At 40.5% G+C, this 18289-nt stretch overlaps 3 protein-coding genes across 3 annotated transcripts in view; 1 reads left to right on the top strand and 2 right to left on the bottom strand.

Moving 5' to 3' along the window:
• Positions 1-909: 909 nt before the first annotated feature.
• LOC105380324 (40S ribosomal protein S14) lies at positions 910-1751 on the bottom strand (the record flags this gene model as incomplete). Its single annotated transcript, NM_001309148.1, is given in 2 exon segments — positions 910-1177; positions 1507-1751. Coding segments are annotated over 2 exon segments (456 nt in total). The 3' UTR covers positions 910-958.
• A 4286-nt stretch (positions 1752-6037) lies between these two features.
• On the top strand, positions 6038-11921 carry LOC105391406 (GTP-binding protein SAR1b). Its single transcript, XM_038121796.2, has 5 exons — positions 6038-6196; positions 6478-6527; positions 7772-7891; positions 9520-9821; positions 10404-11921. Exons 2-5 carry the CDS (start codon positions 6485-6487, stop codon positions 10518-10520), a joined length of 582 nt encoding a protein of 193 aa, XP_037977724.1. The 5' UTR covers positions 6038-6196; positions 6478-6484; the 3' UTR covers positions 10521-11921.
• The window catches only part of LOC105391623, a 56283-nt gene continuing 49650 nt past the window's right edge, over positions 11657-18289 (bottom strand). The window contains exons 50-56 of the mRNA XM_048623268.1: positions 17616-17771; positions 16577-16715; positions 16126-16234; positions 15108-15272; positions 14544-14673; positions 13948-14130; positions 11657-13719 (exon numbers count right to left, since the gene is read on the bottom strand). Coding sequence (XP_048479225.1) covers positions 13627-13719; positions 13948-14130; positions 14544-14673; positions 15108-15272; positions 16126-16234; positions 16577-16715; positions 17616-17771 — 975 coding nt within the window. The 3' untranslated portion in view covers positions 11657-13626. The remainder of the gene's footprint in view (positions 13720-13947; positions 14131-14543; positions 14674-15107; positions 15273-16125; positions 16235-16576; positions 16716-17615; positions 17772-18289) is intronic.

Here is an 18289-nt window from a genome sequence, read left to right as displayed (position 1 = left end):
ACCTGCAAAAAGTACCTAAATGTCCCTAAACATCGAACTAGAAAAAAGTTTTTTTCTACTTGGATGTTCCTAAGTATAAAAATTTATTAACACACTATTATGTAATAAAGAAATAATTTTATTGTATAAGTACAGATACTTACTGGCGATATAGGTAAGTGACAACCCTATCAGTCCCTATCCCTATCCGTGCTTTAGTGTCCCTTTTCATACAACTACGTTCCTAGTTTATGGGACTCTTGTCCCAATTCACCCCACAGTCGTCCCAATGATATCCTGTAGGCGTCTCTATTACCCCCATTTTTAGAGAAATTTACCAGGTCTTATTAATTTTCAATTTAAACTAAAATTAATAAATAAAATCGCAGTAACTTATTTAAATTGGATAGAAAACAAAATTACTTTTCTAATTTAGTACGATTTATCCAATAAAAATAACATTTAACGTCTCTTTTTCCAAAGTTTCTGAGGAACAAAATTTCGACCTTGTGAATGGCGAACTTCAGATGTATTTTTTTCTCACTTGTAACCATCTTCACGTCAAAAAAGTGTTACTATCAACAAAAATCAATTTTCTACTTTAAAAATCATAAAAAATCTGACCATTATCATTTAATTTTATAGTAGATTTTCTGCTTCAATTTCGTTCATCGATAATATCCCTATTGACCCCTGAATTCCTATTCACCCCGTTTTACGGTACCAATAAGTTTTTTTTGCAACATAAATCCGCAGGTGTCCCGCTCTGACACAAAAAATAAATGGTCACGTTATGTATGATACAAAAATTGAGTAGTTTGGTAGGTACAGATAATTTCAGATTTCTTTTTCGAATTAATAATCTCTTGTTCTCATTGTTTTAATTGCTGGCTGATGAAAGTGAGGTAGCTTTAAAATAAAAATCCAGTGTTACTGTAAACTTTGTATTGAAAGTGCACAGTGAACTTAAACTAACAGATTACAGCCTGCGTCCTCGGCGACCACCCTTCCTACGAGTGGAGTCGGAGGGTACGGGAGTGACATCCTCAATGCGGCCAATCTTCATACTGGAACGAGCGAGGGCACGGAGGGCGGACTGAGCTCCGGGTCCAGGAGTCTTGGTCTTGTTGCCTCCGGTGGCTCGCAGCTTGATGTGCAGAGCAGTAATGCCGAGGGTCTTGCACTTCTCAGCAACATCCTGGAATAGATTGAAGGGTATTTTGAAATAATTGCTAAGGAAAATTATTGTTTTTTTTTATAAGATGGGCTGGTGTTAATGTCTTGTGGACCTTTCAAGAAATAACATTTACAAAAAAGAACAAGCAAGTCATACATTTATGTTTCTTATCAGGAAAATATTGTAACTCTGGGTAGTAAATGGTACAAATTACAAACATAGGTACTAAATATTTTTAGGAAGTCATGAGATGTTATCAGCATCCTTTCACAGATCATAGATAACCTCAAAACTGCGATCAAAACATTGTTTACATTCAAATAATAAAAATAAAGAATCTTGAAACAAACCTGGGCGGCCAACATAGCGGCGTAGGGAGAGGCTTCATCACGGTCAGCCTTCACCTTCATGCCACCAGTAACTCGGGCAATGGTTTCCCGACCGGATAAGTCGGTAACATGCACGAATGTGTCGTTGAAGGAGGCGAAGATGTGAGCGACTCCGAACACGGTCTCGCCGACCAAGTGCTGCGGGCCGAGGGTCACCTGGACCTCCTCTTTAGCAACTTTGTTTTTCCTGGGTGCCATGGCTCAGCCTGAAATTGACAACACTGGTAAAGCACTTTTGTAACCTTAAAAAATCAATGTAATCAGTGTGTAGTATATTTCACAAAGGTCACTAATTATTGCAAATCTCTTGAACAATACACTCGTGATCATATTTTCACCATTTTCAAAGAATTTACAAAACTTAGGAATAAAAACATTTTGAATACCTTTTGCTAAAAAGCTGTCAAAATTTAGAAAGAAAGAATCATAAATTGTAAATACTCTGTGTAGCTATATTTTTTTTAACACAGACAACCAAACGTCATGTATACGTTGACGTTTCTTTAGGACTCAGAATAAGGAATACTGACTTGCTCAATCTCACAACCAAGGAACATGAGTACTTCTCTAACGAGAAATTTATAACTTTCATAAGTACACTCGCGAGAGTATCTGAGTAACTTTCACGTTTACGTCTTGCGATCTCAATGAATCACGTCACGCTACCCAGTGAAGCTTGGAGCATTCTTGAAGCAAGACTAGCAAGAGCCATCGCGAGACGCACCGCACGAGAGTAAACGAAACCAAATAATATAATTACTTCTCTAAAAGAACGAAATCGTAAGTGGGCTGGCTTGAGGAGGAGTAACTAGGTTAGCAGTTTAGCACTCAACAGTTAACAATTACCGAGCAAATGCAGTAAGCCGCGTACAGACCGGCCCAACGAAGGCCAACGAACGGGTTTCGTTGGCCTTCGTTGCTGCAATCTGCCCTGTATTATGTATGATAAATATCCATCGTTGAGATTTATTTATTTATTATAATAACAATAATGCTTAACAGCTACTGCCAACACGCGATTATTGCTAGGTAGTACAAAAATATATAAGTACTTACAAAAATTATATACAAAATAGAATTTAACATTCACAACAAATACAATTAAAATTACACAAAATCAAACATAAAATACAACAAACATTTAAAAACAAAGAGAATTAAAATTTAAATAAATTGAGATCATTTTAAACAATAAATAACACATAATAATATCTAGGAACTAAGTACAACTTTACATAGCCTAATCAGAGAAGGTAATGTAGTGTGATGTATGTCGGCATCCTGACATCGCTCTAAAAAGTTATTAATATGACGAATAGCCCTAACAGTGGGAGCATTCTGTCCACGTATTGTGGTGACCTCAACTACTGGTGCAAGGGCGGGCGGGCGCGTGCAGGCGGCGCGGCGCGGGCGGCCCCCGCGCGCCGGCGCCCACAGCCCCACGCCGCTCAGCACCGCCGGGTTGTCCACGCCGCCCCGAAGCAGGCGCAGGTAGTGCACCCAGGGGCGTATTTACCCTAGGGCTAAAAGGGCTACAGCCCGGGGCGGCAGGCGGCGAAGGGCGGCCCAGGGGCGGCCGGCAGGCCGCCCTTGGGCTTTAGGTTGGAGGATTAAAAAGTAAGTATATAAAAATATTTTAGGACGTACGCCTAGAACGTCCTGAGCCAAATTTTCACATGTCCGGTCTTTGTTTTTTTCTGAACCGGTGGAATAGTCTAATTTTTTTCCGCCTCGGTATTTTTTTGAAGGAAATCTAAAGTTTTTTTTTTCCTCACTCAGCCGCCCTGCACAAATTTATTTCTAAACGTTCTAAAATGTACTAGTCTATCCACGGTCTATCCACTCTATCCAGAAAGATCTTTTTTTTTGTTCGGTAGATATAATTCTAATCTATACAAATCTATCACCACTAATAAACACACCTTCTTATATATTTATGTAGGTCGGTAGGTACTCTACACTTCTGCTTCTTTCGTGTCAGTGAACATGCGAATTTTTGAATTTGTCCAGACCAGAAAGAAGCAACTTCGATAGCATTCTGGTTGGCCTGGAGTAAGTCTTCCCGAATGCAGGTGGTAAGGGCACAGTGGACAGGAGAGTAAATGCTCCATAGTCAGGGGGGCGGTACCACTGTCGCATAGGTTGGTACCAACGGTGTAGCCCCACTTACAAAGATTGTCCTTGCAGCAGCCTACCTCTGCTCGCAACCGATTTAGATTTTTCCAAATGTGCCAGGGGAGACTGTTACCGGGAGCAAGTTTTTCCTCAAGAGGTAGGAAAGGATCCTGGGGCTATTTTCCCTCACAGAGCCTTAGCCTTGCGTTTTGTGGGTTTTCATCCGTTAAGGACATCTCACTGTTTAGAAACGCTTTGCGGCTCTTAAGGCGGGAAGGTGCGGCAGTATGTGAGTAAAGATGATTTCTGGAGTAGCATTCTTGTTTGGCTTTCTCAACAGAACATGCCACTTTTCGCCGTATGCTAGGGTGCTACTGCTATCCCAGCCAGAGAGTAGACTTTGTAGAGCGGTGTCGGTTTGACGCATCCCGTTACTATACGAACTGTGTCGATAAGAGCAAAATCTACTTCTCTAGTATGCGCGGATCTTGCCCATATCATCATCATCATCATCAGCCAATAATCATCCACTGCTGGACATAGGCCTTTCCCAAGGAGTGCCACAACACTCGGTCCTCGGCCTTCCTCATCCAACGACTACCGGCCCTACCCTCCTGCCCGCTGGACTGACGAGTCCAGCGGGCAGGAGGGCGTCCCACGCTGGGTTTGCCTGTTCGTGGTCTCCACTCGAGAACTCGTCTACCCCAACGGTTATTGGTTCTTCGGCAGATATGACCAGCCCACTGCCACTTCAGCTTGCATATTTTGACAGCTATGTCCGTAACCTTAGTCCTCTGACGGCGGATAACCTCATTTCTGATACGGTCTATCAGAGAAACTCCAAGCATAGCTCTCTCCATAGCACGCTGAGCGACTTTAAATCGGGGGACCAGTCCTACCGTCAGTGTCCACGTCTCTGCACCATACGTCATCACTGGCAGCACGCTCTGGTTGAAGACTTTTGTCTTCAGGCTCTGAGGAATGCGAATCTTGCCCATATGAGGCAGGCAAATTCAGCAGCTGAGAAGCAGAGTGCTAGGCTACTTGTTCTTAGAACTTGTGGAGAGGCGCCCCAGCTGGTAGACGTAAGCCGTTGTTTCGGGAGCTGACTATCTTCTTGGTGTTTTGGCAGTGGGTTTTGTACGTGAGGGATCTATCCAGGGTCACTCCGAGGTATTTTGTTAACGAGCAGTGCTGGATTTTATAAGTATGAGGCCGGCTGGCCTTTGTTCTTTTCTGAACCGGTGATATAGTCTAATTTTTTTCCGCCTCCGTATTTATTTGAAGAAAATAAAAAAAATGCCTTACTCAGTCGCCCTGCACAAGTTTATTTCTAAACGTTCTAAAAAGATTTTTCTTGATAGACAAGTATACAAAAAATGTTTTTTTTTTGTTCGGAAGATACCTATATCATTATCTATGCAAATCTATCACCACAATGTTCTTATATATATGTAGGTCGGTAGGTAATTTACACTTTGTTATCTTTCATTCCTTGATGGGGCGGAAAACTACAGGAGCCCAGGGCGCGCAATCTTTAAATACGCCCCTGAGTGCACCACGGTGTGCACCGCTCGACGCACTTCCAGTGTCTCCATACCTACCATGCCTATTACAAATAGAGACGGATATAGAAATGGATAGTATCCGTAAACCCTCCTAAATATATACCTAGCAAACTTACGCTGTAAACGCTCCATCATAACAATATACTTAGCCTCGTAGGGACCCCATGTAATTGCGTCAAATTCTAGTTTGCTACGGACAAAAGAAGTGTATAAGACCATGGCAACTCTAGTGTCGCTAAAATGAGATGCAGTGCGCATGACGTAACCTAGAACCTTGTTAGCACTCTTACAACATGCCAGAATATGGTTTCTAAATGTAAGTTGCGGATCAAACAACACACCTAAGTCGCGTATCTCTACCACTCTCTGGATAGGGCAACCAAGCAACGTATAACAGTGCTCAACATGGCTTTGCAGTCTGCCAAAAGTCATGAGCCTACACTTGTCCACATTGAAATGCATTTCGTTTAGTTCGCTCCAATGGCCAATAGCGTCGATGTCTTGCTGTAGTAATTCACAGTCAACAGTGCTTTTAATTGATGTGTAGATTTTTAAGTCATCAGCGTACATCAGGCATTTACATACCTGGAGCACTTTGGGAAGGTCATTGACCATCAGAGCGAACAGAGTTGGTCCGATGGTAATAACTTGGAGATAACCGTTGGCGTTCGTTGGCCCGGTATGTACGCAGCTTTAGATTTCAGCTGTGGAAGCCAAGAGCAGATACCCAGAATAATAACTTGTTCACAGATAACTTAATCTTAACACAGACCAATTAAACCATAGACCATAGAGTTCAAGTACTTCCGGAAGTAGCGTACGTCATTCTGCCAACAAATTCGTCGCGAAGGTTCAACATCTTGTCGCCCGAATATCTTCGAAATAGCGACGAAACCTATTGAAAACTTTGCGTTAAATATTGTGATAAACTTTGTGTAGCGTTAGTTTAACTAGTTCAATTTAAATAAGTGAGTATATCTATGTGGTTTTGTGATAATAGCTGAGTAAGTGAATGACGTCCTGTCATTGATGTTACTCAATTCAATATCGCAATTTTACTACGTTCTTGTTACGCCTCAAACAAGTTATGAAGGCATTTCAACTATTCGCAGACTCAACATTAGTATAAATTAAATTGTGGAGTGATAATACGCACATGATGAATACATTTTGCAAGTCATTACATTACTATTGCAAATAAAGGATTGTGTACAAAGCCATTCTAAATTTTCTAATTCCTACTTTTCAGAATAAAAATGTTCATCTTGGATTGGTTCAGTGGTGTTCTAGGATTCTTAGGTAAGTTTTTTCTCAATTAAACAGAATATAATCACAAGGTCATTGTCATGTATGCAGTGATGGTGATGAGAATATACATACAATTCAATAAAACATCTGGAGTTGTTTGCACATTTGTATGTTTGCTATCAATACAGTATGTCTGTCTGTATACTAAGCTAAGTATGATAACTGACTATATACAGTGATTAAGTTATTATTCTGTGTATGATTCCAGTGGCCCAGTGTGCTATTAACTTATCAGTTATATTTATGACCAGGAAGTAACTTTAGCAGGTCATCTGAATATATCATACTTACCTTTATACATTTTTTCTAAGCCTTTGTTCTTACTATTATTGCTTTTTTCATTCATAATTAATGATATTGCCATTAAGTCTTCACTTGGTCATGATAATGATAATGAGTTATTTTGGCTAAACATGTATGTATGTCAAATACATACATGTTTAGCCAAAATAACTCATTAACTAAGTAAATATAGTTATTTTGTAATGAATGCAAGAATGAAGTAATGAATCTTTGTTTATACATAGCACAGGTAAAATTCTTTTTTAAAAGGCCTTGGACGACGTATAGTTATCAGAGGTTATGACCGCCGCTCCGGTTCGTACCTCGCTCAAAGGATATCACTCGCTATACAACGCGGTAATGCTGCGAGTATAATGGGTACCTTTGGGCCAGGTGCGATTCGGGGTGGCCTTTTTGAGTGATTTTTGACGAGGCATATTGCTGATAACATTTGTTATATACAGATCTTAATTATAATTTTATAAATAATTATGTTGAAACTTCAAATAAAATTCATTATTCTACAGGTAAAATACATGGCACATTGTTAAATTCAATAATAAAGTTTTTCTTTTTGGAAATTTTTCCTTCAACATTGAAGTTAATATGAAACGGAGAGCAGTCTGGCGGATACTGGATAGTTAGCGGATGTCTGTTTTTTCTCTAACTGAGGAACAAAATGTAGTATATCAATAGAGGACCATGACCACAATAAAGGCTAAACCTTTCACCAAAAATCAGGCTTAAAATGTGATGTGAGAATGTATGAGTGTCATGTGTGCTTTGTTTAATTCATATTTCAATCACTGATACATCATGATTGAAATATGAATTCTTCTTCTTCTTCTTCTTCTAGTGCCTCTACACTACTGGAGGTTGGTGGACAGCTCTGAATACTCCTCTCTATTCTTTGTCAAGAGCAATATGAATTAAACACATGTATTTGTTTATAGGATTGTGGAAGAAATCAGGCAAACTTCTGTTCCTTGGTCTTGACAATGCCGGAAAGACTACACTCCTGCACATGCTCAAAGACGACAGACTGGCACAGCATGTGCCTACACTCCATCCCAGTGAGTATTTTTTTGTTCACTTATTTTATTGTACACTTAAAAAACAGTTATAAATTGAAAGTACATAAGGATACAAAGGTGGACATATTTCAAAAAAGCGGTTCTACCTTTTTAGGCCTAAGATTTATTTGCCTAATCTCGTATTGCATAGTAACGTTTGGTCAAAGTCTCGTTTCGCCGAAAATCGTATGGCATAAATCTCGTTTAGTAAAAAGTTATTTCGCATAATCTTGTTTAGCCTAATAATAGTGTGGCCAAATCTTGAATAGCCTAATAATGCTATGGCATAGGGTTTACAAAGTAATCATATTCGTTTGGCTTTAACTTTGACGGAGCGACGCTCTACATAACGCAAACTGGTGCCTTGTATTGTTTCCGCTGTGTGGAAAACGCTCCGCTCCGCTTTGGTTTTGACGAACATGTGCACCTAACACGCTCCTCCTCGCTTTGCTCGTCGTCGTACCTATCTTTAGGTTTCGATCCCATGGGGTTTAATGGCGATTGTAATTCGATTTTTTAATCATTCAATATCGTGTTTTTCGGTATGTAGGAGAAAATACCACAATTTTTACCTTTACTACATACTTCATTATATCATTTAATAAGATAATATTAGAATAAACAAGATTATACAAAGGTATAGACGAAGATAAATTTGAGCAAACGAGACTTAGGTGTTTCAAGATTGTGCCAAAAGAGTTTTAGACGAAACGAGTCTTATGCCACATAAGTCTAGGCAAAGTGATGATTCGGCAAATAAAGTTTAGACCATACGAGTTATGCGAATCGAGTTTTGAGCAATAAAGATTAGGCGAGATGAGGGGAACCCCAAAAAAGCAAATGCTTCCGGCCAACTTCTAAATTAGTTTTTAATGAGTGAGTTTATATTTAGTTTTACTTTAATTCTAAGAAGGGTAATGCTAGCCCAATTAATGGCTCCCAAATGCAATGGTAGGTCAACATACTTGATTACAATGTATGAAAAAAGAATGGTTCAAAGTCCAAGGTGAATCAGACACTATTCATGGTTGACTAAAAGCCTGTTGTTTCTCTTGTTTTGGCCTGTGTTATTTCTTTTTGGGCCTATTTCACCAATATATCTATGGGTTCTTTGTGGTCTCCACTTAAGTACTCTACCCCACAAATCATAGGTTTAAAACACATTGGCCAGTGCACTGCCACTCCAGCATGCCAATTTTAAAAACTATATAAAACACACACGCACTCACGCCTTGTACTAATGTACTCCCTTGCGGGGTAGGCAGTGGTGCATTGCTGCACCCACTTTTCGCCAGAGTGTTATGTTAGTCCCAATGTAATAGGGGGCGGGCCTATTGCCATTTTACGGGCACATCCAAGACCCGAGAACAAATATCTGTGTTTAAACTATATCAGTTATTTTAATTCTCATAGGTATTACCTAATTTTTGATTTGGTCCTTCAGAGAAACCATTAGCATTTATCTTTCCATAGCTTACTGAGCAACTGTTCCTTTATTTAGTACCATGAAAAAAGAACAAACATTCCTTATTTGTATACAAAAACAGGACACATAACTTATTCTTAGGGATATACTTTGTGTGTAGTGTGTACCTCTAACATGTATTTACCACAAACTTCGCCTGCAGCGTCGGAAGAGCTGTCAATAGGCAGCATGCGGTTCACCACATTCGACCTCGGCGGTCACCAGCAGGCGCGGCGCGTGTGGCGCGACTACTTCCCGGCCGTGGACGCCATCGTGTTCCTCGTGGACGCGTGCGACCGGGCGCGCCTGCCCGAGTCCAAGGCCGAACTGGACTCGCTGCTGACGGATGATACGCTCAGCAACTGCCCCGTGCTGATCCTCGGGAACAAGATCGACAAGCCCGGCGCGGCCAGCGAGGATGAGCTGCGCCAGTTCTTCAACCTGTACCAGCAGACCACTGGCAAGGTGAGGGTTGTGTCACTTACTTGTGCCCCTTTTTACAGTGATTAAATCTTTTGCATCTTTGATGATGCTGACTAATATTGCCTCTGAGTCTAAAAGGTAGTCTACAAGAAATTAGTCAATTAATTAGATTGTATTACCGTGTGTTGTTTGGCTAAATGTTTGAGCTGTAATGTCGTTATTTTTTGTTAAACGACCTATGGCTTTATCTCTTCATTCTTATTTAAAAGGCCGGTTCCATTACAACCTACAATGGAATTAAAACATGTCCATGTAGTTAGGATTTGTTTTGATTAAAAAAAGCCCTAACCCTGAAATACAACACAAAGAGTGCTACGCCATGGAGGGAATCAGCCTTTGTTGTCTAATTTTGTTGTTAGTCAATTAAATAATGGGGTCATTTAATTTGTCCCCAAGCCATTTTCATTGTCAAGAGTGCATGTGGGAACTATGGAATCAAAAACATGTTGGTCTATTCAAGTCACTATCATTAATCATTATTATTACGTACGACTAATAAACCGCACCTGTCTGCATCTTGGTGACGATTTATTAAAATTAAATTTTAATTTTAATTACTTCCAGGGCAAAGTGTCCCGGTCGGAGCTGCCCGGACGGCCGCTGGAGCTGTTCATGTGTTCGGTGCTGAAGCGGCAGGGCTACGGCGAGGGCTTCCGTTGGCTCGCGCAGTACATCGACTGAAGCGCCCCTCCCGCCGCCCCGCCCCCGCTTGCAAGCGCGCGCTTTCTGTTCACCACCACAACCTACTATTTACAACTATACATCAGCCTGTGATAATGACGTTAACGCGTAGTTTACTCGGTGTTGATGCAATCTGATATTCAAGTACCGGACACTTATCAATACAATCAAGTGCCATCGTAAAATCGGCTTTTGTACAATAAATTGTCAGTTGTGATAGCGAATTTGTCATCCTTTCTGGTTGTTGTGTAACAGAGAGATTGTAAGCGGACCACCAGTCTCACTCGCGATCTCATAATGCTTTGGTATAGGTACATATTTGTGTGGAATAAAAATGTTCTGTAGCTATTTAGATGTAATATTTTCTGTTGGAAATATTACTTTTAATGATTCCATTTATGGATAATATTTTCTATCGTGTACTTACAAGCCATCGGGGGTACAAATAATAGTATGTACGCTGTAACAGTGCAAAGCATTATTTGTTTGCGAGTGTTCTAATCATAAACTCTGGTAATATTTTAGTTAGTGCAAACGTAAATATAATAAAGTAATTTAATTTCAATCTAAGATTTGAGTTTCATCTGCGCGGTTTTAACACTCATGTCTCATTTTGGGCGAAAGACGTGAACTTAGATGGCAAATGTAATACCAATGTAGGTTTTAAAATGATTATTTTGGGATCAGGTGGCCCCGCACGGTCCAGCCAGCCGCACGGTTCGACCACCGTGTCTCAGTTTCTGTGTTAGTTTAGGCGCGCTTGCTTCAACTGCTACGTCGACGGTATTCTTGTATTTACTGTAAAATATTTTCAGTCTCGGTGTTACAATCGAGTGGTTCTATCGCAATAAGAAAGGATTGTTAATTAAAAGTAATGCAAATATTTATTTATTCTCATTCCAAATGTAATGGTTAATGGTTGACGCGGCTATTTATCACATAGTGCTCATTGTGTTGTATATTTTAAAAGGTACGATTGTTATATTTTTGTACATTATTTCAATCAGGCGACATGTATTTCAGGAGACATTTACTTTTTTTACATTTGTGTAAACGAAACGGCTAGTCTGGCTAGAAGAAATGTATAGTTGAATTAACCCTGAATATTGAGTTTACATTACGTCACTATCCTTCCATTTTGTTATCATGGTGTTGGTATGCAAGTTTCAATAGGGCGCTGAAATTTGCTGATATGGATTGTAATTTTAGTTACAAGAATAATTTAAGCACAAACATTGCTTTCGTTTATTATACTCGTTTGAGCGTCATCACAAGGTCCCGCTAGTTAGACATCGAGACAGCCGTTTCCTCTGTGCTACAGCTGTGTAACACAGGTTCTTCGGTATATTATTTGCAGTTTTAAGTCCAAAACAGTTTGTAATAAAAGTTTATATGAAATAACTGAGCTGTTTTATTTGAGTACCATTTTTTTCTTTCTAATATATAAATTGAGTAAGGTCAGAAATAAAAGTATCATTTTATACTAATCAATTTTAATGATAGGAAAATAATGCAATATAAAATACTAATGTATAATAGTATACATATTTCTAAAAGTAATTATTTTTATAAACTGTGTCAAAATATTTTTGTCTTATAAAGACAGTGCTAATAAAATTTGTGTCGTCAAATATATTCTGGTGCAAATGAAATGGGAATGCTTTAAATAAATGGATTTAAGATGAAAACTTTATAACTAAATATTCAAACTAGAAATAATCCTACCCGATAAAAGTTAGGTAATTTTGCTCAAACGCAGTAACTATTTACATACGGTATGAATATTGCACATTCAACACTTATAATTAAATTGCATGATTAAATAACATTGGTTGATGGTAGATCTGTATTATGTAAATGGAGTCACTGACGATAACTTTAATTATTATTATATTTTCTAGATCGCTCGGGCTTCTAACCTTCCTTTAACAATATTTTAAATCAAAATGTATAAACCTAAACAAAGCTGTCTGTTTAGATATTTAATGAGATACAGTTTGATTTAAAATAAATCACCATAAATTACTATTCTCATCCGATCCAGAGAATTCCACCCAAAGTTAACTTCACTTGAGGTGACGAAATGTGAGGTAATATCACATTGGGACTATCACTGTTACGATTAAATATAAATTAAACTAACTACATGATGAAAGAGGCATGGCACAGGTGTAAACAACTTACAGAAGCTGGTAAGTTATTTGAAGCCGTAATAAGTTTCCAGTTCAACATGCTGTTTACACAAGTGCACGCCTCCAAGCTAACCTGTGACTCTACTCGACGGTGTTATTATTATACAGTTAAGACATGTTCAGTGTTCAGGCACGTCGTGGTTCACGTACAAACTTACGAAAATAACACTCGTGCTACAATAGTGTATACTTACTAAATGCAAAACAACGTTTTGGTAACTTAACCTAATTTCGCTAAACTACTCTTCTAACATCCGATTTAGAGAATGTCAATCTTTTATGATTTAATTATTCATTTATAAAAATAATGTGAATTGAATAACAATCGCTGAGACTAATAGAATCCCATATCAATGAAACATTAATACATAATTTAAATTAATAAAATGTCTGATAGAAAAACAGCGGTGACGTAAAACATCCAAAGATATAAAATAGATAAAAAATTATAAGCTATGCTAGATCTACAACGTACTTCTCTACTAGGTACTAGGGCGACAGACCTGACTAGGGGAGGTGTCGGACGATGATGGCACTTGGGATGCTCCGCGCTACTCACACTCACTCGCTCTCGCTCACACCGAACACACACATACACCCATTTCATCCAAACAAAGTAGTCAGGCTGAAACTCACCCCAATAATAACAACGATTTACTTTTTACAATTTTGTGATCAACTTACTGAACTGGTTATAAAAGTATGTATAACAAATGAAGATATTCGATATTGTCTTCGCATCAAATCACTTAGTTGAAAATTACCTTTCCTACCTTACAATCGTATTCATATTCGTCTACTTGTATTTTATCGACTGCAAAAATACTTTGGTTCATAAAACTAAGTTCATAGCCTTCTCCTCACAGCAGACCTCGTACATAATAAGTATATTGATTAGTTATTGTGTAGTTTGTTCAGTTCATCCACTTGCGGCAGTTGGGCGCGCCGCACATGCACATAATCTTGTGCGCGTCGTCTTCTATGTCGAACTTGTAGTCGTAGGACAGCTGAAACACGTACATTTGCATGAGTACGGCAGTTTAATTTTGAGAGAATGTACCTACGAAATGGGAATAAGATTCTTTTTATCGGAATGAGTACCGATTTATAAGAAGAATCAAAAGTTTATTGATATCAGGTGTACAGATTTCTTTGGCTACGGTTTCCTTCATAGTATAGTTCTACCACCCTTACTGCCCGCTACTGCCATACAGTCTCAGTCCTCAGTTCCTCACCTCCTCGCCCCTCGCTATCCGTCGTTTAGCGAAGATGATGATGCGCAGGCTGCGGTCCACCTCCACGAGCTCCGTGACGCAGTTCGGCTGGCACGAGTGGTTGATGTAGCGCGCGAGGCCGCCGCAGATGGTCGCGTCCACCACGCGCCGCTCGTCTAGGCGGAACATGTAGATGCCGCGGTTCTGGAAACGGGGGGAGGGTTAGTGGAATGTGTTGTATGTGTGTGAGATGCAATTTAATTCATCGAGATGTTAGCGTAGTAGATGCTAGTTAAAAAAGGTCATTATTGCTTGCGGTGGACAATGGCAGCAAGGCGCAATAGCATTTTCAACAAAAATAACTGTCCCTTCCACTGTACTTGAAACTACGAATATAACCATCCATTTTAGCCGTACAATCATTGCCTCTAATATTTTTTTAAAAACCCTTGTCTCTTAATTCGGCCAGGTATAGTCTAGCTATTTGAAGCTTCCAGTTTTTTTACAGCAACACTGACGAAACATCATCACGTATACCTATTATTAATGATTTTTGTGGATGTAAAACCCGTAGCTTTAAATTCGCCAATATCACAGTCCACGTTGTATCGACTCACCCGTGACTCGTACATCTTCTCTCTGATCTCTGCGAGCTCGGAGCGGATGATCTCGCCGATGTACTCGATGACCATCGTGTGCTTCTCCAGGTCCCGTGCCGCGAACAGACCGAGGCCCTGGATCTTTGACCTGAGGGGGAAGGGTAGGAAATGACGGTTTTGTTAACCAAGTATTATACTTTGTAAAATATAGCGTATCATGATATCTACTTTATTTGTCATTTGTTAGTTTTCTAGGGAAATTACCAGACATAACCATCTGTCAATCAAACTTCATAGGATTTATTCTGGATTTTACAAAGCACCGACTATAGTGTGGTGTAAGAAATGAGCCTCTCCAAGTGATCAATGTCCGGCTCATTCTAGGCAGTTTTCATATTTATGAGAAGGCGCATTCAATGCATGCCATGTGAGGGCGTAGATTTATATCACGATTAGTGTAAAACATTATATCTTTTGTTCTTACCAAAGCCGCATCCGTAACAAAAACCTGCATCGCCTAGACACCGCCATCAGGCTAGATTAGCATAAGCCGCATATACGTCGCTATGAATAGTAACTCACCGTGCCAGATACACGTTGTTCCGCCACTCGCTCTTCATCTTCTTGTACTGGCTGCTCTTGGTGTGCACGAACTGCTTGATGTAGGGGCAGGCGGGGTGCTCGGCGCCGGGGGGCCCGGCCGGCGTGGAGGGCAGCAGCGAGCGCGGCGGCCGGCGCCAGGTGCTCCTGAAGGCGGATGTCGGGGTAAATTGTGTGTGGGGAAAGTTGTTTGGATAGTTATAAGTGAGGTTGGTTTTACTAGCAAGCGTAGCGTGGGGCGCATAGTATACCTATCACGGTATAATGCATTTTGGTTTTCTAGCTAGGTCCAGTTTCGTTACGATGTTTACTTTCACATAAAATTAAAAAACCGATATAGTTTATTTGCAATAATTTTCAATCAAAAGTAAGGTGCAAATGATACCAAAAAGTGCTACTAATCAATACGAATCATTCAAGCCTAAACACGAAGTAGTTGCTATATACCGTTGAGGAGTTCCCCTGACTGCCTTCCGTTTCCATCATCAGATCAGCTCAAGGTCACCATCATATTTTTTGTTATAAGAACTATATTTACGTTCTTAATTTCATTAGAATCGGTTAAATATGTGCCCAAAATGGGAATTCATACCCTGTTTTTACCCCTTTACCCACCCTTGGGGGTGAGACAAAATTCTGAAAAAAAAATGGGACCACCTGGAAGCTCAACCCAATACAAAAAAAAAAAAATTTCAAAATCGGTTCATAAACGGCGGAGTAATCGGTGAACATACATTAAAAAAAAAAAAAAGATCACGACGAATTGAGAACCTCCTCCTTTTTTTGAAGTCGGTTAAAAATAGTGAATATGCAAATTAGCTGATGTTGCAATAGTGATTGAGTGAGCCAAAAGGGGATGCATCGGGAGCTCAATCTGACCAACCTTTGTTCTGAAAAATTTGCGTTTTAATGATTTTCTCCATTTTTGTTGGTTACGTGGTTTATCATACCACATTAGCAATACCTGTATATTTTTAAAATGATATACAACTCAGTATACCTGTGTCGCGGCTCGCAGCGCGCGCAGCCGGACGGGTTGATGGCGAGCCCGCCCTCCAGCAGCGCCGAGCGCCCGAACTTGAACCGGTAGTCCGTCAGAGTCTCTATTCCTGTTCGAATAATATTAATAATAGTTTTAGTTGTGCGGCAGAGGCAAGAGAAGAAAGAGTATTCCTGAAAGTTATGAGTGTGTAGTCACTTTCTTAAGTAGCTTTAACTTATAAGTGTGTCTAACTCACAAACTGAATTCATTCAATCATTATTATTTGTTATTTTTCAAGATACATAGGCGATTGAGGGAGGAGATGGTATTCGCCTCATTCGACATTGCAATCCATGAGTCCACTTCCGGAAATCTGGCGAGACACTCGATATTAACTGATTTCACACCAGCAACCTTATGATATCCACTCCATAACGCCAATGCGTCGCATATCGGTCTCTCAACATACCTGGCAGACTCTCGAGCACCCTGACGACAGCCGGCTCGGTGAGTCCGAACAGGTCCTCTCCGGTCACGTAGTTGGGCCACAGCTTGAGAACACCATCTTCTTTTCGACTATCTCGCAACGCTGCCACTGCGTCTAGCACCTGCGGATGAGAAATAGTATTATTTTCTGACCAGTACAGACAAGATAAGAGTGATTTGAGTACAGAATGCAGCGCTTTGATTGGCTGATTGTCGTTGAGTAGGACTTCATGTTTATACAAGGTGTTGCAAAACGTTACTATAGTAAGCCAAAAGGGGGTGAGTCAGAGGACTACTATTGTCGTCCTAAAAAATACGGTACCAATAGTAAAAAGTCATGTGACCAAGAAAGATTAAAAGGAGCAGTGATTTTTTTTGTATTTTCTACCAGTCAACCAGTGTCATGTAGTTTTCCTTATCCTAGTGCGTGTGCTGGGGGGTATCTTCTTTGGTGACTATACAGTATAAGAGTGTACGGTCGGCTGCATAAATAGCTGTCCACTTCTGTACCTTGTCAAACTGACGAACCGTCAATGAATTGATAGGCGGTTTCAGATTGACAAGGTACAAAAGTGTATAGCTACTTATGCAGCACGATACCCGTTTTCTAAACTACGTATTGTTTTATAGTGCCTGTAATTCCCGACGACTTGGTCATAAACTACAGGCACTATACCTTCAGTCAGACGGCAGTCTGACATCAGGGATCCATGGAGCAGTGGATCTAGCCGCTGCAGCGTATATACTTATGCAGCCGACTGTACCTTGGCCCAGGCGGCGCGGGCGGTGGGCGCGCTCATGTCGGCGCCGGGCTCGTCCTGTGTATAGCTACTGATGCAGCAGACTGTACCTTGGCCCAGGCGGCGCGGGCGGTGGGCGCGCTCATGTCGGCGCCGGGCTCGTCCTGTGTATAGCTACTGATGCAGCAGACTGTACCTTGGCCCAGGCGGCGCGGGCGGTGGGCGCGCTCATGTCGGCGCCGGGCTCGTCCTGTGTATAGCTACTGATGCAGCAGACTGTACCTTGGCCCAGGCGGCGCGGGCGGTGGGCGCGCTCATGTCGGCGCCGGGCTCGTCCTGCGCGCGCACGTGGAAGCGCGGGCGCCCGTCGTCGTGCGAGATCCAGCACAGGTAGCGGCAGCGGCTGTTGGCTTTAGACATCGACCAGTAGAAGCGCACCTAGAAGTAGAGGGATAAGTGAGTAAGGTGGATTGTTTGGTGCTAAGTAAAGGCATAATACGAATATGAATATGAAACCGATTGCTTATGGCGCGTCACGACACGACACGACACGTGAGTGTGCCGGGAGCTTTAAAGCTATTCCAGACTCTCGATAAAACTAGACGAGACGCAGCGAATACGACAGTGTAGAGTCCCTATTCGGCAGGCCTCGCCAGTAGTTTTTAATAGTGGATAGTTTTGTCGAGACCCAAGACAAAACCTCTCGTAGAGAGTATGGAGCGGGCTTAAGACGGAATGTTTTGTGCTAAGTTTTTATTTTTATTTTTTATTATTAGATTTATATATATATTTAGATTGATTAGATAAATTACCTATATTTATATTTCTTTCCATATGTAAATTAATATTGCTGTCTAAAACAAAAAAGTTTTTCTTTCTTTCTTCTAAGTAAATGGATATTTTTTGGAATGGGTGAGAAGTTGGAAGTATCTTTTCTTGAGGTAAAATTGTTCTCG

The sequence above is a fragment of the Plutella xylostella genome, chromosome 9, assembly GCF_932276165.1.
Source record: "Plutella xylostella chromosome 9, ilPluXylo3.1, whole genome shotgun sequence".
Lineage (NCBI taxonomy): Eukaryota > Metazoa > Arthropoda > Insecta > Lepidoptera > Plutellidae > Plutella > Plutella xylostella.
This window is presented reverse-complemented; position numbering and strand designations above follow the sequence as displayed.

Bases quoted from the DNA above. Each gene is read 5' to 3' on its own strand.
- LOC105391406 (XM_038121796.2), top strand. From the start codon at position 6,485: ATGTTCATCTTGGATTGGTTCAGTGGTGTTCTAGGATTCTTAG. The intron at 6,528-7,771 runs GTAAGTTTTTTC...ATTTGTTTATAG, and splicing joins TGGTGTTCTAGGATTCTTAG to GATTGTGGAAGAAATCAGGC. The intron at 7,892-9,519 runs GTGAGTATTTTT...CTTCGCCTGCAG, and splicing joins TGTGCCTACACTCCATCCCA to CGTCGGAAGAGCTGTCAATA.